Source organism: Palaemon carinicauda, chromosome 40 (genome assembly GCF_036898095.1).
Source record: "Palaemon carinicauda isolate YSFRI2023 chromosome 40, ASM3689809v2, whole genome shotgun sequence".
In the NCBI taxonomy this organism is placed as follows: domain Eukaryota; kingdom Metazoa; phylum Arthropoda; class Malacostraca; order Decapoda; family Palaemonidae; genus Palaemon; species Palaemon carinicauda.
The window spans coordinates 64,125,229-64,150,396 of NC_090764.1; the positions used below are offsets into that span (position 1 = coordinate 64,125,229).

General features: G+C 47.8%; 1 protein-coding gene across 1 annotated transcript in view; it reads right to left on the reverse strand.

The window, feature by feature from the left end:
* Positions 1-25,168, reverse strand: part of LOC137631821 (zinc finger matrin-type protein 5-like) — a 45,608-nt gene that overhangs the window by 15,318 nt on the left and 5,122 nt on the right. Inside the window, exons 2-3 of the mRNA XM_068363823.1 lie at positions 15,083-15,234; positions 11,933-12,103 (exon numbers count right to left, since the gene is read on the reverse strand). Coding sequence (XP_068219924.1) covers positions 11,933-12,059 — 127 coding nt within the window. The 5' untranslated portion in view covers positions 12,060-12,103; positions 15,083-15,234. The remainder of the gene's footprint in view (positions 1-11,932; positions 12,104-15,082; positions 15,235-25,168) is intronic.

Consider the following 25,168-nt stretch of genomic DNA (forward strand, 5'->3'; position numbering starts at 1 on the left):
AAGGATGAAGGGAAAGAGCCAGACTTTCCCTTTCATTCAATCAGATTAAAACCCTGGTACCCAATGCCCTGAATCTTCTGCTACTTGTCCAATAAGGAGCTTGATATACTAAAGGGATTTTGACGAAGGAAAAATCTATTTCTGGGCGAGAGACCTGTGCCGCCCAGTGAAATGCTCCTAAAGCACCATTTCTAAGGAATATAACTGCTAATATTACCAGAGAAAAAATGTATAGGAATGCTAGGTTGAACTAGCTCGCTCACCTAATGGTGTCGGTATAGACTGGGGCGAAATACCAGAGGTCTCGTACCATTTAGACTTCTCCTCTTCGAAATCCCTCAATAGTGAGGTGCAGTTCAACCTCCCCTTCCTCGCAGATCAGTACTACTAACTCTACCCACGCTTGCCCATCACTCCTTACAGCACCCTTAAGTTTGGGGTCTGATCAGGGGGGGAGCAACTAGGGTGGGTTCACTGGGCGGCACAGGTCTCTCGCCCAGAAATAGATTTTTCCTTCGTCAAAATCCCTTTTCTAGGCTCAATCCCTGTGCCGCCCAGTGAAATAGTAACAGAGAAAACGAACCCAAACTTCAATAACTATAAGGGAACGAATTAAAATCAACATAACAAACAGTGGTTTAATCAAAAGTTAACGTAGAAGACGGTCGTCTTTAATAACATCAGCATGATAAGGTATAATATCCCAGGAAGGGAAGACAAATGAACAGTAAACTTGAAATAAAACCAATTAAGGTCAAACACTGGAACATACTATATAAACTTGGACAATAAAGAAATACAGTTCGTATGGTAAAAGTAAATTGATCAATGATAATAAAATAAGCAATGTTACGAAATGGGAACACCCATGGGTGTGATATAACAAACCGAACTCAGGTAGGAACTGTAAGTGAGGCAGGTAAGAGGAAGAAGGTGGAAGATATCGGATTCAGGATGGCATTTGTCCGGGGGATACCACGCTCCCTGCGGCTACGGTAGCGAGTTGAAGGGCCTCTAATTGTTTAAGATAGTGCCGCTTGAACACTGAGGGGGATTTCCATCCGGTATATTTAGAGATCTGTAAAGTTCATATGATGGAAAAAATTTATTGAGGTCGCTACCGCCCGAATGTCGTGGACGTGAGGAAAAGACTCTGGATTAGCCTGTTTAATGAAATACAAGATCTGTTGTCTGATCCCTTTCAAAGTTATAGTCCATCCCCGCTCTCTGATGAACAAGGGTCCCGAGGTCTTATAGGAAGTCCTTGATAGAAAGGACTTTAGAGTGGTAACCGAGCATAGGGAAGGATCCTGAGGGAGAGGGATAATTTTCCAGGAGGACCATCTATTCTGAGGGTCTTCATTTTTGGCCAAGAAGACCTTGTCTGGGGAGAGGAGGACCTCTCCTGACGGAAGGAACTCTATGTGGCCCGGGTCCCTTGATAAGGCAGCGAATTCCGAAATCCTGGCGCCAGATGCTAAACTCACGAGAAAGAGAGTTTTTCTGAGTAGAGGGATATACTCACATGAATCGTTGACGGTTTCTGACGCTAGTTTAAGAACATCATTGAGAAACCAGGAAATCGAGCTAGGACGAGAAGATGGTCTCAGTCTGGCACAGGCTCTTGGGATCGAAGCTAGCAATGAATCTGTTAGATCTATATTAAAGCCGATTAGAAAAATCTTCTTCAAGGCAGACTTGATGGTAGTAATAGTGTTAGCTGCTAAGCCCGACTCAAACAAGGTTCTAAAAAAGGTTACCATTAGGTTTAGTGTCATAAAGTCAGTATTAGAATCCTTCAAAAACTTTGCTAGTTTTTTGACCGCTGAGTCATATTGCCGAAGAGTGGAGTCTCTCTTGTCGGATTCTAAGAATAAAGTATTCTGGGGGTCTATGTTAGCCCCTTTGTGTGCCGCAAACTTCATGAAGTCCATAAAGTTAGGGTGTTCTGAATGTTTGAGGAAGCGAACACAGTGCACGTTTGTACTATCTGGGTCAAAGTCGGGTTGGGAATCTGGTGAGGGTGGAGATTCAGCTCCAGTAAAAGAGGAAACCAATTGCTCTTGGGCCAATTGGGGGCCACCAGGGCTACTTGACCTTTGAAGGTTCGAAGTCTGTCCAGCACTTTCATCAGTAGGTTCACCGGTGGGAAAAGGTAAATCCTTTCCCAGGTGTTCCAGTCGAGAGACATGGCATCCGTGGCGTAAGCCCGAGGGTCCAGGTTGGGGGCCACATAACATTTCAGTTTGTGGTTGGATTCCGTCGCGAAGAGGTCTACCTGGAGATCCGGCACTTGGGAGAGGATCCATTGAAAGGATTTGCGATCTAGTGACCATTCTGACTCCAACGGTGCCGTCCTGGAGAGTGTGTCTGCCACAACGTTCCGAACTCCAGCCAGATGGACGGCTGATAGGTGCCATTGGTTTGAGGCCGCCAGGGAGAAGATTGCCACCATCACGTGATTGATGGGACCTGACTTGGAGCCCCCTCTGTTTAGACAACGGACTATGACTTCGTTGTCGAGGACTATCCTCAGATGTTGTTTCTTGGCCGGGGAAAGACGTTTCAAGGTTAGTAAGACAGCCATGGCCTCTAGGACGTTTATGTGAAATTGTTGGAACATTGTGGACCAAAGGCCCTGAACCTTCCTGTGTTGGGAATAACCTCCCCAACCTGATAGGGAGGCATCCGTGTGGATGACTATCCTTGGAGGGGGGTACTGCAACGGAGGGTACTGCAACGGAACCGACTTTGATAGGCTGTTGGCGGTTGTCCACGGGAGAAGCCTCTTCCGAAGAATGGGAGGAAGGCGTGTTTTCTTGTCTCGACGTTTGTTGTTCGCTCTGGAGCGCCAAACCAGGTTGATGTCTTTCAGTTTCGCTTTTAGAAGGTCTGTCACTGAAGCGAATTGTAGGGACCCTAGAATCTTCTCCTGGTTCCTTCTGGAAGTTATCTTTTCCCCGAGAAAGCGTTTGGTATTTTTCGCAATCTCTATCCTCTTGGACCTGGGGAGACATAGAGTGTGAGAACGTAGGTCCCACCGTAATCCCAGCCACTGAAATCTGGTCTCTGGTGTCAGACGAGACTTTCTGAAGTTTATTTGGAATCCCAGAAACTGAAGATACTGGATCACCTTGTTTGTTGCCTTGAGACAATCCTCGACGTTGTCTGACCAGATTAGCCAATCGTCCAGGTATGCAACGACTTGGATTCCGTGGGATCGGAGTTCCTGAATGACCGATTCCGCCAGTTCCGTGAAGATTCTGGGCGCGATGTTGAGCTAGAAAGGCATCACTTTGAACGTGTAAGCCTTGTCGTCCAGTCTGAATCCTAGGAATGGGCGGAAGTGTCTCGCTATTGGAACGTGATAGTAAGCATCGGTAAGATCGATGGAGGTGGTGACGGCCCCACGGGGAAGCAAGGTTCGCACCTGCGAGACGGTAAGCATGTGAAACCTGTCGCATTGAATGGACAAGTTTAGTTGGGACAGATCGAGGATGACCCTCCGGCTGTCGGAGTCTTTCTTTGGAACGCTGAATAAGCGACCTTGAAACTTCAGATATTTCGTTTCCTTGATCGCGTTCTTGCAAAGAAGATCTTGGGTAAACAGAAGTAGGTCTGGTGTCGAGGGTTGATGGAATTTGTTCGGTGGAGGAGGCCCTTCTATCCAACTCCACCCCAGGCCCTTGGAGATTATGCTGAAGGCCCAAGGACTGAACCTCCAGCGACTCCGGAACGCATAAAGTCTCCCTCCTACCTGCAGACCTTCAGTAGTTGGAGGTTTTACCGCCTCGGCCACCACGTGACTCTTTTCCACGGGAGAAATATCTCCCTTTGCCTCTGTTCTGAAAAGAACCTCTCAAACCGGGGCCCTTGCCTCGTTGGTATCCTTGGGAGGAAACCCGGGACTCATAGACCGGGTTATAAACAGGAGAGGTAAACGAGTTCGAGGCCACTTGGCTTTCAGGGACGAGGACATACTTCTCTTAGGGCTGAGACTTGGAGGTAGAGGGCTGGATGCCCTGAGAGACCGGGACCGATTGGACTACTTGAAGAGGTTGGCGGAATTGAGTAGAGCTATAAGGGCGTAGCCCCTTTCTGCCCCGGAAGTGAATGCTCGATTGTTCGAACTTCCGTTTGGGAGTGAGACCACAACGGACTTTGAGGCTCTGGTTCACTCTGGCAGCTTCGCTCAATACCGAGTTGACCATGTCCTCCGGGAATAGGTCCGGACCCCAAGCAGAGGCTTTAATGAGCTTATTTGGATCATGGCGGATAGTAGCTTCAGATAAGACATGCCTACGGCAACGTCTTTTGGCCACCAAGAAGTCATAGCAATCTGCTAACAAAGACTGCAGGGTGGCTTTAGTCATAACCTTAAAGGCGTGTCCCTCGTCATAGGTAAGAGAAAACATCTCCGCCATAGTCGAGACGTTGAGGCTCCGGCTAAACCTGGACCGGGACTCGAACTCGAGTCGGATTAAGGTTTCAGGTAGTCTTGGGAGGCGTTCACTGAATTGCGTCGATGCACAGTCAGCGGATAGCTTACCAGAAGTGAATGTCGATTGAATGTTAAGCCAACATTCATTATCTGATGGGAGCAGCAGAGATGTAGGATCTGTCTCCCGGAGTTGTGGCAAAGGTTTATCTTCGGCCACTGCCTGAAGGGCTAATTCAACCATTTTGGTGACGCAAGGAGTGGGGGTCTGTTCATCCACAAGAAACATGGTGTAAGTACTCTTGTGGGGGGTCAGCATGGTGTTTGTACAACCCCACTCGTTTAAGGTTCTAACCCAAACAGACTGAGCCTGTTCCTTCGGAAAGATAACGGTCTCTTTAGGGACCTTATCTAGCCGGACAAGAGCCTCTTCCGTAAGCTGGGCGAAGCCGGAGAAAGGGAATTGAAGGCCGGGCGGGAAGAACTCAAAATCTTCAATGGGCCGGGTCCCAAAACCCTCGATGGTCAACATTCCGTCCGTGAAAGGACAATGGAGCGCCATTTTCCACAGGTTGTTCTTCGTGAAAGGTGGGAGTTTTGAGGCGTCCGGGATGAGGAACTGCTGTTGTTGAGGCAGTCCTCCTTCCAGGGTATCTAGTCTCCTGGTGACGGCAGAAAGCATAGAGCTAATCTGCTCTGAAACGACCCTCGACATCATATTGGCAAGAGCCACCGGGTCGAGGTTGGTCGTGGTAATTAAGGGGGATGACTGCACTCCCGGGTCCTGAGACATAGGGGCAGTGCTAGTCGAGCCAGTAGGAGCTCCGGGGAGGGGAGCCTTCTTGGGCTTCGATGATCTAGGTAGTGTAGGATTCTTACGAGTCCTCACTAAAGGTCTCTTCTGAGATTTGACCTTGGGAGGAGCCGGGTGCGATCTGCGAGAGGATTCGCGGTTCCCTTCAAAACCTAAAAAGGAAGAATTATTAGAAGTTGAAGAAAAAGAGGGGCTAAGAAGAGAGGTCTTAGCGCCAGACCCACCTGCCTCACTTACCACCTTACCTGTTTCTGATTCGTCTAAAACCATGGGCTCTATGTCTAAGTTCAGAGCCGCAACATTATCTTCAATGGGGTCCGGGTCGTCAGCGATGTCTGTATCCTGAACGAGATTGAGTTCTACGGTTTCCGCAATGTCGGCAATTATAGGGGCCGCCACTTCCCTAGGCACTGCTGCCGAAGATTTAGCGTTCGGGTAGATAAGATTACAATAATCTTCTGAGAGGACGTAGGGCTTCTTGGCCTTAACGTTGCGGGCGAAGCCGCCTACCCACAATTTCAAAGTGGCTCTTGCTGAAGTTTTAGCCGCCTGGGAACTCTGAAAGGACGGGGATAAGAAACCCCCGAGGGACAATATGATGAATGAAACCGAAGATTCATAACAGAAGGCAAAGGAATGTAAATACAACAATGACTGAAAGAGGCTCAACGAATCTGAAGCGTGGGTGGAGATAAGGTCATAACAGATAAGGCAGTTGTCAGGGTGCCATACAACAATATCGTCCATCTGAATCCCACAGTCAGCGTGGGACCGACAGACCGCATGTCCGCAAGGCTGTTGAAGGACGGCCACGCAGGCTGTCATCCGGCAACGGACCACCTGTAAAAGGAATAGTCCATGAGCATCTACTAGTTTCTCTATAAGGGGTCCCGGAGGGTCCGGGACCTGCCAGTTAATAAAATAAAATGTATAGCCTTAGACTAAACATGTAGAGAACTGAGACTATTCCAAGAGCAATCCGGCAGAGCCGGGGATGAAAAAGGATGCAAAAAACAGCGATGAATAATTATAATCATAACTAGTTCCGGGGCCCCCGGGGCCGGGGAACAGAGTTGGTAAAGTAAACTTAAAGTAAACTTAAAGTAACTTAAAGTAAACTTAAAGTAACTTAAGATACATCCTTAAAATACATAAATAGAAAACTCCAGTTATGATCTAAAACCAATGTCTGTAATTGAATAGGGCTCCCGGAGGGAGGATATTAATCAAAACTGTGTCAGTGTCAACAGATCTTGCATTTAAGAGCCCGGCGGCTCCGATGTCTGATGACGGGAGGGTACAACGGGGGAGCGCGGGGGGAGCCAATGGAACCCCCACTACCCTACCGGAGGTACCGGGACGAAGGTAATGATTCATGTCGAATATAATATAATGATATGGGATATTAATAAGTCCTATGCGGACGATAATAGCAGGAGGTACCGTAGGTGGGGACACTCCTAATATAAATGCTCATTCTTACAACCATAGCTAAAAGGTTACACCAAGGTGCAGTTATACCGACTAATCACGTGTGATAGTCCCCGGTGGTCCTGGCCCTCCCCCTCCCCCGACCGATGGCCAATCGGGGCGACGGGAGGGGGGGGAGACGAAACCGCCCGGTATGAATGAGACAAAGTCACACCCCGTGGGTACACTCAGTCCTCAATATGTCGGAACGTTGAGGGAAGACTGAGGAACAAGCATACTTGACCCGTATGTCATAACCAACAACCATCGAGTGAGAGGAAGGGTGTACACTGGAGGAGGGGGGGATGGAATAGCCTCCCCAACCTGTGGGGGGGGGTTATGGTACCGGGGAATCACCAGTGCGTAGTGGTAGACAGGGCTATCAACTGGAGATCCCCTCAACATGACATGAAAATCCCAAAAATATGATCATAACGGAGTAAGCAATAAATATGATATCAATGCACAAATACATAAAAATAATTAATGAATTAAAAGCGAAATCACGTAAGTAAGGTTAGGCATGCAGAAATAATATGGGGAGAGAGGGACTCGGGCGAGTGGTAGGGGAGGAAGCATGACGCCATCAGCAGATGGAAAGCAGGGGTACCAACCTAGTTACTGAAGCGTTAGATCGAACAGTAAAAACAAAAAAATTCGCGAGAGTCCCACTCGAACCAAATGTAAAACTAGGTGGAGCGTAATAAAACTAAAAGGTTTAATAATAATAAGAGAGATGGTCGTCTTTAACGCTCCTAGAACTAGCGAAACAATCTCAATGGTGACGCTATCCACCAACATGCACGAATGCAGGCATACCAACATAACCTACTCCTTGATGAAACGCTAACACTGATATCATAGGATAACAAAAATAATGCTAGATGAAAGCATATAATCGGTGTACTATATAAATGTAAGGAAAAAACTCCTACAAGTTCGAACGAATATTAATGACGGACGAACTAACGAGAAAAAGGGCAGAGCCGAACCATGAACGGTAAGAACGGGGACGCCGTTCATATATAAACACTTCTCAATTAATAAAAACAGAGGTGACACTGCCCAATCTCGCTAAAACTCATGGATAAAGTACTTAACTTCGATGGGGTATCTTGGGAATCGGCCATCGAGAGAAAGTTGATGATAAATCCAAAGGTAAACACGAGAAAAAACAGGTTGGACTTAATCGCGATTGGTGCTAAAAAGTAGTGATGGGCAAGCGTGGGTAGAGTTAGTAGTACTGATCTGCGAGGCAGGGGATGTTGAACTGCACCTCACTATTGAGGGATTTCGAAGAGGAGAAGTCTAAATGGTACGAGACCTCTCGTATTTTGCCCCGGTCTATACAGACACCATTAGGTGAGCGAGCTAGTTCAACCTAGCATTCCTATACATTTTTTCTCTGGTAATATTAGCAGTTATATTTCTTAGAAATGGTGCTTTAGGAGCATTTCACTGGGCGGCACAGGGATTGAGCCCAGAAAACCAGCTTTTGTACATCCACCACAGGACTAATAGAAAACTTATCGAGGTTGCAGATAGTGGGCGGTGAACATAGTTTGGCGTTTCCACACACCCACTTGCAATACTTGCGTCACAGAGTACTTCTTCTTGAAGGCCAGAGATGTAGCTACACTTCTGACACCGTGGGCTTTGGGACGACATGCTGGAGGACGATCGGGGTTTGGAGCAAGGTCAATGCGCATGCGAATCCATGTGGATATTGTGTTTTCCGTGATCCTCCTCGTTTCTACCCGTGCTGACGATCAGTGAGGGCTCTGGGCCAGCTGCTGCTGATCTCTTGAGGTAGCGCCTCAAACATCTTACTGGACATAGTAACAGATGATTGGATAGACAGTTACAGAGCGATGACTTGTTATCCGGAAGAGTCGAATCTAGGATCCGAAACCCTGGATTCTGAGTCATGGCAACAAGCTCAAGACAAAGCTGAAGCTAACCCCTACCCATCCTCTTGAATGGGTGACGTCAAACGAAAGACCATGAAGTTTGCTAACTCGTCTGGCTGAGGCCAAGGCAAGCACGAACACCATCTTCTAGATTAGAGGGCAAATTGTTGCCTATTGTAATGGTTCGTACGGGGATCCTTCTAGGGACCAAAGAACTCAAACTATGTGCCTTGGGGGAGGTCTCACTTCTTACTGAGGACAGGTGAGTTTATAACTTCGTATGAGCGTGGAAGTTCTAAAGATGAGGAAATGCCCATTTCTTTCAGTTTAAAGGCGAGACTCAAGGCTGAGCGATAGCCTATAACTGTTGAAACCGAAAGATGCATTTCCTCCCTCAATACACAAGAAATTCCGGTAATGGTATTGAATGAATCGAGTCCCCTTCCATGGCACCAACCACAGAAGACGTTCAACTTCGCCTGGTAGAATAAAGCTGATGACTTCGCAGCTATCAAGACATTCCCTTTGCGACTTATTGTGAAAAACCTCTATGAGAGAGGGGATGCTGGATAGTCTTCAGTTATCAAGGCGTAGCGAAGCTACTGCCTTGTGGAAATGTTGCCGTGTGGTTGTCTGAGCAGATTGTGTCGTGGAGGAAGTTCTCACAGGGGTAACGTTAGGAGTAGCAGAAGGTCCGGGAACCATTCCGCGTGATGCCATAGTGGAGCTATGAGGGTCATTGAAAGATTGTCCGATGTTCTAGTCTTGTTGTGTACTCTTCTCATCAGACAAAACGATGGGAATGCATATACGTCGATGTTGTTCCACCGTTGTTTGACCTGCCAGAGCCTTGGGATCTGGGACTGGGAAGCAGTCCAATGGGAGCCTGAAATTATGGGCTGTTGCAAACAGGTCCACAGTCTGGGAACCCCACAAAGTCAGAACTTTGTTGGCAACTAGATGATCCAAAGACCATTCAGAATCTACTATCTGCGATGCTCTGCTCAGATTGTCGGCGAGCACATTCTTCTTGCCTGGAATGAAGCGAGCTGATAGTGAGGCCGAGTGGACTTCTTTCTATCTCAGTAACTCTACTGCTAGATGGGATAGGGGCTGCAAAACAGTACCTCTTTGCTCCTTTATGTAAGCCCCTACCGTGGTGTTGTTGCTCATCAACATCACTGAGTGAATGGCGGAACTCTTCAAGGGCCAGAAGAAAAATAGCCTTCATCTCTAGTAGATTTATGTCAAGGTACTATTCGGACTCTGACCAAAGGTATGAGGCCATGTGCTGCAGCATGTGGGACCTTCCCCTTATTTTTGATGCGTCAGAGAACATCATCAAATCAGGCGGAGGGACAAGAATGTAGACACCCTTCAGCAGATTCTTGTCTGCCAGCCACCATTCCAGATTCGTCTTTCCCTCTGATTCCATGGAAATCAGAGTGTCCAGGGAAACTAAGGCCTGATTCCAATTGGACTTCAGACGCCACTGGAGAGATCCTAAGATGACAATGGGAACTAGATGGGCCAAGAATCATAGATGTCCGCCTCTTCTGGGCTGGAAGTTCTTTTCGTTTGAGGAAAGGCCTTGCAACTTTCCTCAGACTTGCTATCCTGTTGTCTGATGGGAAGACTTTTTGTTGTTTGGTGTCTAATACTATACCCAAGAATACCACAAGCCATGACATGTGTATATAGTATGAAAAGTAATGGGCCAAGAAAACTACCCAGTGGATATCACGTTCCTATACTCAATATGGTGCCCATCAACAACTCTTTGTGACCTATTACTTAAAAATTCAATGATGATGCTATAAAAAGACTTGCCCACTTCCAACTGTTTAAGTTTGAAAACAAGAGCCTTATGATTATCCTAGTCAAAGGCAACACTAAAATAAAAAAGACAATCATACGAACTTCCTTAACACAATCAAGGGATTTTTGTACAGCATTGGAGATTGTAAGAAAAGCATCACATGATCCAAGACCATTACGAAAGCCAAATAGGAAATTAGGAAAAAGATGATTACATTCTGCAAACCTATTTAGACGTTTTGCCAAGACGTTCAAAAATTTTAGATATGGGCGATATTGAAATTGCACAGAAATCAGATGGACTTGATCTGACACAAACACATTTACATAATAGAGTAATACCGTATTACCAATTCTCAAACAGTTGTTAAAAGCCCCACTTCTTGCTAACTTGTGCAAAAGAACATAAATTTGGGGCTATGAAATCTGCAGTCTACATAAGCATTAAGGTCCATCAAGAGCTGTAATTTCATTAGATCCAAAAGCTAAAACTACAGTAGTTAGTTTAGCCTTCGAAAAACAGGAATGATGAAGATCAAGTTTCTCATTACTCTGCTTACTGTCATACATCAACCAAAGGGGTTGCCTTTCCTTTGAACAGTGAGTGACAGAGCCATCTGGTTTAAGTAAAGGAGGAACTATTGCATCCACACCAAAGAGTGCAGATTTAAGGGTAGTCCATCACTTATGTTCATAGGTTGTACCAGAAAGGGTTTCTTTTATGGTTAAATTGTATTCCTTTTTAGTTGAAGCATAAAATCTGAGCAAAAGCTCTAAGCTGAGTATAGTTATTCCCAGTTAACTCTGATGTTACACTTCAAAAGATGATAGGCCTCCTGCTCCTCCAAATAAGCATGTCTACAATCATCACTGAACCATGGTTTGTCTTTCACTTGGTACCTTAGCACACGAGAAGGGATACACCTATCAAATATGATGACTAGATTCTCATTTAAAGGAACAATTGCATCAACACTATTATACAATTGTGACCAATTCAAGCCCAAAAGACCATTCAAAATGCCATTTCAGTCTGATTGAGATTCTATATAAAACTTACATGAGTATGATAGGGACAGGTCGCTCAGCCTTCACTACTAATGAAATCAAGGCATGATCAGATGATCCAAGTGGAGAACCAACATCTATATATCAAACCATTCCGTATGTATGTATGAATATCAATATTGCTAATATAAGATTTTAATATAATGTTATAATTATTATAATCTTATTGTAATGTTATAATTATTATAATTTTAATGTCATGTTATAATTATTATAATTAGAGTGCAAAAAATTCAGATATGTAATTTCCAGCTCAAATAAAATTATATTTTTACGTGAAAATATAAAAGTGGAAAAAACACATGTAGGGTTTATATTGGCTATCATTAAAATTCAGCAAGGAAAGTAATGACAGCGGGTAAGGACTTTCTTCCCATAAAAAATATAAATATCCAGATTAGAAGAAGCACTTACTTTGAAAATTGTCATAATGCAACTTCTTCAATTTCTGATGATAATGACCTTGGTCGTGTTTCTTACGAGCCTCTACACTATAAGGATACGATGCATCACAATAATCACAATAGAATCGCTTCACCATTTTAATATCTAATGTTTACACACACACACACACACAAACACCACCTCTGAAAAACAAAAGAAAATACAGAATAATGTAATATTACACAATATGACTTGACAAGAACAATCGAGCTATAGTTTTTTATGAAATTATAAATGTCTAAGGTATCCAAATAAAACATAAGCAAAAGTAAAATGTGATCTTCCAAATTTTTTATACAAAAAGCAACAGAAATATTAATGAAAAATTATAACCACAAGATTATGATGGTTAATCCTATTAAAAAAAAAAAAAAAAAAAAATTTTAAAAGTACGGTAATTTGTATTTTTATGATTATATAAAAACAAACCCGAGTACTTCAATAGGAGTACGAGTTCTCAATACTGACGGGTGGCGGGAAGAGGATACTCAAACGTCAGTAGTACTTCAGGCCTTGGACTTGCATGGTTGAGGTGGGAATTGTAAATTGAAAGGACAACTCGCCTTACAAATTTGTTATTTGTTTCCATATGAATACAAATCTTCATCATTTTATGAGAGATTCTCTGGGAACCAAAATTCAGGTTTGGTCAACTCTTTAAGGAATTGTGGGTGTACTGAACTCCCATTTGGAATGGAAGGTAAAGGATGTCTAGCATCTTCACACTCCTGCCTTCAATACCCGAGTCACTGAGAAGTTCTTCTAGAATGCCAAGGTGGACCTGATACCCCTGACTTTGAGAATGCTAGTCAGAGATGGACCTTCAAGCCCCTCATTGGTTCAAGGATATACATGTCTGATGGTTCTATAAATGCTAAACATCAGTGTCTCCTTGGATATATTTCTTGTTGTCCTGCTGATCTTCATAAAGTCTTTGATGTTCAGGTCTGAAGAGCAGAGTCCTTTTCAGTGCCACTTAGCCCTCACAGAACAAAGAAATAAGTCTTGCCCATTCCTTGGAAGATACCTACTAAGGAGATGGAGGAAGACCAGAACCTGATATCATGAAGAGCTGGATTTTGGGTCTTGGCCAAATCCTTGTAGACAAAAGTAAAACATATCTGCTTCCATCTCTCCAGATGACTTATGACATATAGACTCGAAGTTTGCCAACTCTCTTCGCCAAAGCTAAGGCTAGCAGAAAGAAGTGTTGAATGTCTGATCTCAGTCCACAGTCTCAAAGGCTCACACAGGTCATATTCCACTCCGTAGTACGTACGACTACTCAAAGGTCGCGAGGTGGGCACGACAGATAAGCTCCTTATGAACATGCAATGCTCCCACGATAAGGGAGCCCTTGGCTCTGCAGACCTGGCAAAAAGCTGAGCAATCCCCTTTCACTACTGAGAATGAGAAGAGGAGCTCTCAGCAAAGAAATACCAGAAAAATCACAAATTTTAAGTGATTTGTATTTTTCGTGACAGTACTTACCTCGAACTACTTTCTTAGGAGTATCTGGGATTCTCCTCCCAACCGACCAGAATTTTGTGTAGTTTCCCCTACCTCCGTTTTCTATAGTGGGTCCCTATGTGGCGAATGGATACTCGCCCTGAGGCGACCCAGGTCAGCGTGCGAGAGCATGGAGCTATGTCTCGGTCACCAGTAAGCTTCTGGTCGGGGCGTAGTTCACATCTCGCCACTCTCTCACATCCCGTCCGACCCTTTGTGTCCCCACGTGGTTACCGCGTGTTTACCAATTCCCTTGTTCCCTTGTACCCTCCCTTTCATCCACCTCCTGTCCCAGTGTTCTTGTGCTGCTTGGTGCTTTTGTGCTTCCGTATGGATCCCCAACATTGTTGCCCTGGGTCTAAGGCCGGTAAATCGCGTGGTGCGTTCCTGTCGGAGCCGGAGGTAGACCCACATATCCTGTGTTCCTCGTGCAGGGGTAGCGTGTGTTCCCAGTCCGCCACGTGTCCGGAGTGCGCGTCCTGGCTGGAGATCCAGTGGGCCTTGTACGCTACTAAGAAGAAAAAGGCGCCGAAGAGGTCCCCTAAGAAGGTGGGCGCCGCATCGCCCTTGGCTTCACCTGCCGCTCTATCGGGGAGAGGTTCCCCGTCACCTTCCCCTACCCAGAGTAGGGGACGAGGTAAGTCCGTTGCAGGGAAGCGGCCTATTGCCGCTCCCCATGAGTCCGATGTAACTGATGTGGGGGCTATTGTTGATTCGTCGTTGGGGATCCATACGGAAGAACAAAAGCACCAAGCAACACAAGAACACTGGGACAGGAGGTGGATGAAAGGGTACAAGGGAATTGGCAAACACGCGGTAACCACGTGGGGACACAAAGGGTCGGACGGGATGTGAGAGAGCAGCGAGATGTGAACTACACCGCGACCAGAAGCTGTGCAAAACCCAACAACCAAAAGCTATCATAAAATTGTAGGAAAGTGGTATTTCTGGATAACAAAGGGAAACACCCTAGATGGCAACCATTTTGTAAACTATCTCCTGTGCATTTGTCACCTCTCATGCCATTTCCAACAATTTACTTCATCAGGAAACATGAACCATAGCTGTCATTAATAGTAGCTTTTAATACACACATTCTCCCACATCATCTGGATAATGTAAGTCGACATCCAAATGACATCTGAGTCTGTAAAAACATGTAGACTGATGGACCAGGCATGATGTGTTCAGATACTTTCGGAAAAGGTGACTAGCAGGTTTTACAAACATTTTCTGAATGACAGCTAGAACTTGGGGTTGCTAAAATAGATTAACAAATGTGGTTACCACATACAGCAACGACAATTTTCTGCCTAGTGGTTCATAGGGACTACATTAACAATAATAGATCCTAAAAGCAGTGCAACATCAGAGGGTATATGTATGACCCTTCACAATAACCGACGCCTAAGGATGACCGTTTGTATATGTGTAGGAAATAACAAGTGTCCTTTTGCAAAAATCCACACAATTCAGAGCAAACATTAAGTGCATTGATGTGTGGGTTACAAATAAGAAAACAAAAAAGACAAAAAATTCTGAATCATACAATACTGTACAAAGTACACCATATCTCTCTAAGCATCTTTGTAAAAGCATATTACAACTCACCTCACTCCCCACCATTCATTCAAAAAATATCTTGTTTCTTTTAATGTGCTTTGGGGTTGTTTGCTGATATGTAATGGTAGAGAACTACCATCAGGAAGAGAGAAACACCCAAAATGTTGACAAAGACTGCAAGCTGAACGTCTGATATCATCCTGCAAAGAAAAAAAATCAGTAATCGACTAGCAAATTAGTCAGTATTCCTAGTGTGTATCATTAGAATGGAATATATATTAATTTTTGTATAAAAATAAAAAACTACTGAATCATCAATTAAAAGAATACTGAAGGAAGAAAAAGATTCAGTAGTTAGCAATACAGCATAAAGCATTAGCTACGGCATTAGTTAACATTTAGAATAATAAAAGAAAGTACTGTATATTAAATTGAAAGTATAGTTAGTTTCTGTAATAAAACTTAAAATATATTCCTGCATTCTCATACTGTACAAGAATAGCTGACAGTACACCTGAAAAATTTACTTTATTCATAAATATAGTTTTTACCACTTTTCTGCCTTCAGCTGCACACATTTTTAGTCTTCTACTTTACCACTATTCCTTCTTCCTTTCTTCCACCTTGTTGTTGCCCGTTTAAAGCGCTTCCAGAATATGATAATTTCGAAGATAATTTGTATTTTTCCTAACCATACAAACCTTAGCTATTTACATTGGGTTTACCTTTTAGCGCAGCTGAAATGACGAGCTAATAGTTTTAACGAGGGTTAATTACCCCCGCGCTAGTTAGCGGGGGGTAGGGGAAGGGTAGCTTGCTACACCTCCCCCCCCCCCCCCCCCACACACACACCGGTGACTTGCTTCACTTTCACTTAAGAGGTAGGACTTGACTTGGGGGTCAGGGATGGCGGGCACATATGTGTAAATAGCTAAGGTTTGTATGGTTAGGAAAAATACAAATTATCTTCGAAATTGTCATTTGTTCCGTAACCGAAATACAAACCACGCTATTTACATTGGGTGACCTACCCCTTAGGAAGGGTGGAAAGTCCCCAGCCTTACTGACTTCGGCTTGCCCGGGGGCTCGATCCCTCAGTGAGCAGCACTAGAGAAAGGGAGCCGAGTGGCCTACATAAGCAGTGTGTGGAGGAGAGTGTGACTTGTCCTATGAAGTTGACCTTGAGACCTTCAGATAGGAATTCTAGGATAGGACGTTCCCAATACCACCTCGTCAGGGTATGGGAGACGCAACAGTATTAAGCTTAATACTAGGAGCACAAAGAAGCATGGGTTACCTGCAGAGGTCGAGGTCAGCTATGCGAGGACCAGGATGCTGCTTCCCCAAGAGAGGGGAGAATGAAGAAAGAAGTAAGGGTCAGACATACTCTTTCATTCACGCAGACTAAGACCGGGTAACAATGCCCTCAACCTACTACTACTTGTCCAAAAAGGAGCCCGAGGTTAAACCAGCTGTTGTGCAGCCACCACAGGGCCGATGGAAAACGTATCGAGGCTCCTGTGGGTCACGTCTTGCAGGTAGTGGGCTGTGAAGGTCGTCTGACGCTTCCAGACCCCAGCTTGAAGTACCTGCTTCACAGAGAAGTTTCTCTTGAAGGCCAGGGATGTAGCAATACCCCTGACATCGTGGCCCCGAGGGCAACGTGACGGAGGAGGGTCAGGATTCAAGGCATGGTGGATAACCCTTCGAATCCAAGCTGAGATGGTGTTCCTGGTGACCCTCCTCTTAGTCCTGCCTGTGCTCACAAACAAAGCTCGCACTTGAGGACGGACTGCAGCCGTTCTCTTCAAGTAGTGCCTCAGACACCTCACTGGACATAGTAGCAGCTGGTCTGGGTCGCTTGTTACAGAACAGAGACTCGCGATCCTGAAAGAGTCAAAGCGAGGATCCGGCACTCCGGGATTCTGAGTCTTGGCAACAAACTCAGGGACGAACCTGAACGTTACCTCCCCCCATCCCCTTGAATGGGCGATGTCGTACGAGAGACCATGAAGTTCACTAACCCGCTTGGCCGAAGCCAAAGCGAGTAGGAAAGCCGTCTTCCAAGACAGGTGGCGATTGGAGGCCTGGCGTAATGGTTCAAAGGGAGGTCTCTTAAGAGACCTGAGGACTCGAACCACGTTCCAAGGAGGAGGTCTCACTTCCGACTGGGGGCAGGTAAGCTCATAGCTACGTATGAGTAAAGAGAGTTCTAGCGATGAAGAAATATCCACGCCCTTCAGTCTGAAGGCCAAGCTTAAGGCTGAGCGATAGCCTTTCACTGCCGAGACAGAAAGGCGCATTTCTTCCCGCAGATAAACGAGGAAGTCCGCTATTGCTGGAATAGTGGCATCGAGTGGAGAGATACCCCTTCCACGACACCAGCCACAAAAGACTCTCCACTTTGCTTGGTAGACTCCCTCAGAGGACCTTCGCAGGTGCCGAGACATTCTCTCCGCAACCTGTTGCGAAAAGCCTCTCTCCGCAAGGAGACGTTGGATAGTCTCCAGGCGTGAAGCCGAAGCGAGGCTACGGCCCTGTGAGGGACGCCGGAGTGGGGTTGTCTGAGAAGCTCGTGTCGTGGAGGAAGCTCCCTCGGGAGTTCTGTCAGGAGCTGCAGAAAGTCCGGAAACCATTCCGCGTGATGCCATAGCGGAGCTACCCGAGTCATCGAACAGTTGACCGATAGTCTGGTCCTGTTGAGCACCCTTCTCATCAGACAGAACGGTGGGAAGGCGTACACGTCGATGTTGTCCCACCGTTGCTGGAAAGCATCTTGCCAGAGTGCCTTGGGGTCCGGGACTGGGGAGCAGTACAGGGGCAGCTTGAAGTTCAAAGCTGTCACGAACAAGTCCACAGTCGGGGAACCCCACAAAGTCAGGACTTTGTTGGCTATCTGAGGATCCAAAGACCACTCGGTACTCACTATCTGTAAGACCCTGCTCAGACTGTTGGCGAGCATATTCCTCTTGCCAGGAATGAAACGAGCTGATAGTGTTATCGAGTGGATTTCGGTCCACCTCAGTCTCTCTACTGCAAGATGGGATAGCTGCTGCGAAAAAGTGCCTCCCTGCTTGTTCATATAAGCCACTACCGTGGTGTTGTCGCTCATCACCACCACGGAGTGACCCGCCAGGGACCGTTGGAACTGCTGAAGAGCCAGAAAGACGGCCTTCAGTTCTAGCAGGTTGATGTGTAGGCACTTTTCTGATTCTGACCAAAGGCCTGAGGCCCTCTGGTTCAGAACGTGCGGCCCCCACCCTTCTTTTGACGCGTCCGAAAACAGAGTCAATTCCGGGGGGAGGAAGAGAAGACTCACTCCCTTTCGTAGGTTCTCGTCGACCAGCCACCATTGCAAGTCCGTCTGTTCCAGAGACCCCATTGGGATCAGAATGTCCGGGGAATCGGATCCTTGATTCCACCGGGACTTGAGCCGCCATTGAAGGGATCTCATCCTGAGGCGGCTGTTTGGAACCAGACGAGCCAAGGAGGATAGGTGACCTAAGAGACGCAACCACGATTGGGCGGGGAGTTCTTCTCGCCTGAGGAAGGGTTCCGCCACCCTCCTCAGCCTTGCTATCCGGTCGTCTGATGAAAAGGCTTTGTGGAGATTGGTGTCTATTAGCATGCCTAGATAAACCAGTCGTTGGGACAGCTGCAGAGAGGACTTCTCGAGGTTTACCACGATCCCCAGATCCTGGCAAAGATCCAGAAGCCTGTCTCGGTGCCGAAGAAGGGTCGACTCCGAGTCTGCTAGGATCAGCCAATCGTCCAGATAACGAAGGAGACGAATGCTGTTCCTGTGCGCCCAAGATGAAATCAGGGTGAACACTCTGGTGAACACCTGAGGAGCTGTGGAGAGACCGAAACACAGCACCTTGAACTGGTAGATCTTGTCGTCTAGGCAAAATCTCAGGTACTTCCTGGAAGACAGATGGATTGGGATCTGGAAGTACGCGTCCTTTAGATCCAGTATGCACATGAAGTCTTGTGGTCTCACCGCAAGTCTGACCGTGTCTGCTGTCTCCATGCTGAACCGGGTTTGCTTGACAGAGCTGAGAGGTCGATGACAGGACTCCAGCCTCCAGTAGCCTTCTTTACAAGAAAGAGTCGACTGAAGAAGCCTGGGGAGCCGTCGACGACCTCCTGGAGAGCACCCTTCTTGAGCATGGTCTCGACTTCGGCCCGAAGGGCCAGCCCCTTTGCCGATCCCGTGGCATAGGAGCTCAACGACACTGGATTCGCTGTCAGGGGAGGTTGAGATGTTGTGAACGGGACGCGATAGCCTTGGCCGATCACTGAGACCGTCCAAGCATCGGCCCCGTGTTGCTGCCACCTACGGACGCAACGCTGAAAGCATCCCCCCATAGGTGGACACGCAGGGGGACTGCCACCCCTAGGAGTCTTGCCTCCCCTGGAGGACTTACCGCCCCTCTTGACCCTGGCTGGAAAGGGCTGGGGCTTAGACACCACCTTCTTAACTGCCGGTGCCTGCTTTGGAGCCTTACGAGGCTGCTGCTGCTGTTGCGGCGGAGCTGGAGGCTTATAGGGCCGAGCTGTAAGGGCCCTATGGAGGAGGGAGTCCGTGCTGGATTTCCTCCACCTCTCAGCCGTTCGCTCCATGTCTTGAGGCTCAAACAGGTTCTCCCCCAGAAGGAATCATGTCGGAGCCTACACACATCCACGGCGGGGACCTTCGGATGGAATCTCTCGGACACAGCATCGCGACGCTTCAACACAGAGTTGGCCCACAGGGTGGTATCCTGGTGCGCCAAAAACTCGATGGAGCGGGTGCCCGAGAGCAAGAAGGTCTCCAGGGCCTTCCTATTGGTCTCCTTGGACAAGTCCTCAGAGCGCAATAGGATGCCCAGAGATCCCAGCCAAAAGTCCAGCCACGAAGTGGCCTGCATGGCACACTTAGAGACCTTCTCGTGGCTAAGGATCTCTGCCGCCAAGAACGAAACCTGCCGGGCAGAGAGCTTCTCAAAGGGAACTCCCTTCGCCAGCTCCTCCACAGAGTGATGGAGAGGAAGAGCGAGGCTGGACTCACCCAGAATCTCTAAATACCTCCTCTGCTGAAGACGAGGAGGAGGGATGAGCTTGTTCCCGGCAGAGGAACGACTGGAGGAGGCAAGAATCGCGAGCTGAGCGTTGGCCCTAGCTCTGCACTCTTCAGACCCCGAGACCAGGGCAGAGCCGCACTGGACTTAGGGGCCTTCCGAACGTCAAACACTTCATCTAAGATAGTGTCTTTGCCTTCACGGGGGGCGATGACTGGATCCATAAGCCCGTTAAGTTGCCTTATCAGGCTTAGGACCTGCCAGAAGGCATGTTCGGATTCCTGCTGATCTCCTCCCTGCGGGCTGGCAGCTAAGTCTCCTGTCCCAGGGATCTCTTCCTGGGGTGAAGCGTGGACGTTCCCCCGGGGAGCCGTGGGTTCCTGGCGAATCCTCGAAGATGACTTCGGGACGGTCTCCGAGTCCTTGGATTCCCTCCTGGGAGGGATACAGGATCCCAACAGAGGTTCGAGGAGCCCCTTCCTCACGAGACGATTCTCCTCCATGAAGCGAAGTCTCCCCCCTTGGTGCCGAGGGGAAGACTACCGCTTCACTGGACTCACCCGAGGACGGAAAGGTCTCGTCCACGGGAGAAGGAGAAAGCACTCGAGCAGGAGAAGGGGGCTTCGCGACAGACCTCTTGGGAACCAACTTCGCCCTGGGGGAAGTCACCACAAAGTCCACTCCTCTCTTTCTCTTCAGCGTAGGAGAGACAGCCGTTGGTTTGTTACCCTGGTCGGCGAGTGCTGGCTTCATAACCCTCCCTAACGCCCGCGCCAGGGGACCAAATCAAGTCTGTTGCTCCAAGGACACGGAGTCCGAAATCCTCGCTAAAGGGAAAGGGATCGGGCGATCCTTTGGAGTGGCCACCACAGTACCTGCCTGAAAAGAAGGTGGGGAAGAATGATGTACTAACCTCTCCTCAGTATTATCCTTGTCCTGCACTACAATCCTGTGTTTGGGTGGAGGCGATCCCGAGCGTTGTCCAGGAACACACGTTCCTGCTGCTACCATCGGCTGCGAAATTCACCGCGAACGATGGTCGCGCGAGGGCGAACAATCGCGCAGGCGCGCAGGTGGATGATTGCGCGGGCGCGCAGGCGAGCGGTCGCGAGGGTGTACAGGTGAATGAGCGCGTGTCCAAGTCGGCGAACGAAAGCGGTGGCGCGATGGCGAGGAAACGCGCTGCCGCGTGGGTGAGGAACATCGCTGGCGATATAGATTAACAGGCGATCAGTGGTGAGCTGGCGAGCGCTGATGCGCAGGTGGGCAATGGCGCGTTGTCGCACGGTGACGCGTTGACGAGCGATAGTGCGCAGCACGCGCAGGTGAGTGATCGCGCGATGGCGAGCTAATAGATGGCGAACCATGTCCCTCCAGAACCTCTGGTCGACGAAGCGTTGGAGAACGCGGGCGCGCAGGTTGTAAATCACGCGGGCGATCCGGAGATCCCCGATAAACAGGTGATCGCTGACGCGTAGGAGAATGCTGACGAATAGGCGATACTAAAATCGCCTGTGCGCGCTGGCGAGCAGGTGATCGCCGGCGCGTAGGTGATCGTTGACGCGTAGGAGAACGCTGATGAATAGGCGATACTAAAATCGCCTGTGCGCGCTGGCGAGCAGGTGATCGCTGGCGCGTAGGTGATCGCTGGCGAGCAGGAGGGCGACGCGTGAGATACTGTGAAGGAACAGGTGGGGCGGCGCGGCGCGTTCACGAACAGGAACAGGAAGATCGCAGGTGCGTGGGCGAACATGTGCTTTTGACACACGCGCTGGAGAACACGAACGTTGTTGCGTAGACACAGGATGAGAGAGCTCAGGAGACTGATGGCGCACAGGGGATTCAACAGGAACTGCAGGATGGTCAGAGACCACAGGGCGATGATCCTCAAAAGAGCGCTGACGAGGAGGGCGAACATCAGGAGAGCGCCGACGAACAGGTGAGCGCCGACGAGCAGGAGAGCGCCGACGAGCAGGAGAGAGCTGATGATCAGGAGAGCGCTGACGAGCAGGAGAGCGCCTGTGCGCTAGCACTGCACGTGGAAGGGAAGAATCCCTTTGCCCCGAAGGGACCGTTGCCCGTCGGGTGACAAGTTCCCCAGAAGGTGAAGATCTAGGAGTTGGAGAACGATCTGCAGAGAGGTCCAAAGGAGCAGGAGCTGTAGGCTGAGTACGACGAGGAGAGTCCCCTTCGGAGGAAGAAGATCCAAAAAGGCGCCTCTTAACCCCCTTATAAGGGGAAGGGAGGCCCTTGCGACGCAGCGGACGGTGAGCCTTACGGCGGAGGCGGCCACGGGGAAGATCATCAGGACCATCAGTCCTCCGAAGGGGAGTCTCAGTCAAAGCACTTCCCTTAGAAGGAAGCTGAACAGCAGAAGAGCCCGTAGGACTCACTTCCCCCTTCGAAGGATGTACGGAAGGGGGAGGAGAGCCATCAGCACCATCATCCTCAACTGCACCTGCAGAGGATTGCCCAGCCACGTCGGAGGCCTCTGCCACCACGACGTCGACGATAGACAGAGGGTCTACCTCTGCTACCGCCGGCGACTGCTTAACGGCGGCCCCCAACGAGACAAGGTCAATCAAGGCGACCCTGGAGGGCAAGCCCTTAAGCCCCAGGGAAGCCCAAATCTGTAAGAGATCATCATTAGACAAGGAGTTATCAATGGCCTCCCCCGGAGGAGGAGGGGGAACCGCCCCGCTATGGGAGGCGACGCCCTCTCCCCCCACCCAAGGTCGGGAAACAGAACTAGGGCCTGCGCTACTCGGACGACTCTCCTTGGGAGCCGGTCGAGGGGAGCTTCGGAGGAGGTTTGGGCGGCGAAAGAAGAATCCCGAGAACCTTCCTCCTTCAAGGCAACCCCCGAAGGAGAACGGTCTCTCTTGGACTTCTTCTTACGCCGGCGGCCAAACCTCTCCCACTGGGAGGCAGACCACTCCCTACTCTCACAACATGTTTTCCTGGTCACACCGTCGGCCCCGACACTGAGGGCAAAGGGTGTGAGGGTCCGTATCTAAGGCCGACATAAAGGTCCCACAAGGGCGGCCGGCAACACCAGGGCACGTACGCATTGTAATATAATAATATAATAATGAAAGTCAACTTCAAACCAACACACAAGCTGTAGAAAAGAAAACGCAGAAAAAAGATTAAAGGCTGTCAACGAGGACGACGAACAGACACGTCTGTTCACCGCCGAGCCAAAAGTGAAAGTGAAGCAAGTCATCGGTGTGTGGGGGGGGGAGGGGTAGCAAGCTACCCTTCCCCTACCCCCCGCTAACTAGCGCGGGGGTAATTAACCCTCGTTAAAACTATTGGCTCGTCATTTCAGCTGCGCTAAAAGGTAAACCCAATGTAAATAGCGTGGTTTGTATTTCGGTTACGGAACAAACTAAAATTACAGAAAGATCATTGCCCCAAATACATCTATACACATAAAAAATTCTTTGTGTCATTACAAGTTATTTCCACAATTAAAAAGTCTACCCAGGCCAGCACAGAGCCAAGTGCTTAAAATTTCTCAAATCAAATCCACTATTAATTAACTTATAAACCAACTTGTACTTTCCTCACAAACAAGTCCTTTAATAGAAGTATGGCTCTCGCACAAGCTGAAACCATTGAATTATTAAATAGTTATAACTACTGTACCTACAGGTGGTCAGGGGAAGCCCCACTCACGCCAGTCAGACCCTTACATTTGACCTTAGGTCTTGGACTTGCAGGGTGATCGAGGCGGGAAGTGTAACCTCAAGAACTAGGGTTTACAAAGTTACTGCCAAACTCATAATAGCCTAGGTATAGGGATGTTGGCAGCTTTAGGTTAGTTAACTGGCACATATCCCAAAACGAGATATGGTCTATGTGTATATGTTGCCATTACAAAAAATTCACCCTTCTCCTAGTTTAAGAGATGTGGGGGATACTTCTCCACCAATCCATTCTACAATGAAAAATTGCTCAAAGATGCTTCCTTGCATCTGACATATGTTCCAGTGCACAACAGGCAAGGCTGCTGCACCCACAAGTGAGGGGGAATAAAGAAGAGTAGACCACTCATCCTACCTTTCATTCAAGACTCATGTCATGCATGCTATCATAGACGATATGCTTCTTGTCCCATGTGGGAACAGGGCTGGCTACAGAATTTGTTGAGCAGCCACCTCAGGAGGACCAAGGACAAAGGTATCCCATGCTTGTAGGTATACTCCTGCAGGTAGTGGGAGGTAAAGGTCGTCTGGCATTTCCAGACTCCAGCCTTTAACACTTCGAGACACTGAAAGTTTCTACCTGAATGCTATAGTGGATCAGATACCCTAAACCATTGGCTCTCATAGCCTCCCATCCATTGAGGGGTATGCATGTCTGATGCTATCACGTTGGGAAGAAATTAGTGATTTTTTTTTAATACCTTCTGATCCTGCTACTGCTAAGGAAGAGTCTACTGCTCAGCCTAGAGCTCTAAGTCCTCTATAGATAAGAGCAGTAACACTTCAACAGAACAACAGCAACTTCTCTTAATTCTTTACAAACACCTCTCTGAAAGATATGGAGGACCTGGTACTGTTGACCGTTAGGTTTTGGGTCTTGGCCATGAACTCAGCACAAAGTGAAGGAGACTTCCTTCTACTATTCATAAAGATTACTGATACAGTATATGAAATGCCGTGAATCTAGCCAACTTACTTTGCCAGAGCTACGGTTAGCAAGAAGAAAGTCTCTGGTCATATCTGCCTGATGCTCTTCTCAAATGCTCACATGATGAGCGCATGAAAGACTTTGTTAAAGCTCTTGTCATAAATAGATGCAATACAGTAATGCTACAGAAATATATTAAAAAAGTAACTCTCTCCTTTCCAAGACTGTCTTAGCAAGAGGAAATCCAGCTAATGTTCTGTGAAAACAACACCATTTGGCCTTCCATGCAAAGCTTTTGTTATAAGGTGCAACACTGGATCCATATGACCAAATTGGGCACTTTTAAAGAATCAATCCGTATGTCGAAAAAAAAAAAAAAAAATGTGGGGAATACGATTGCCCATTTTAACTCCACCCATACAGTGTAAAATTTATG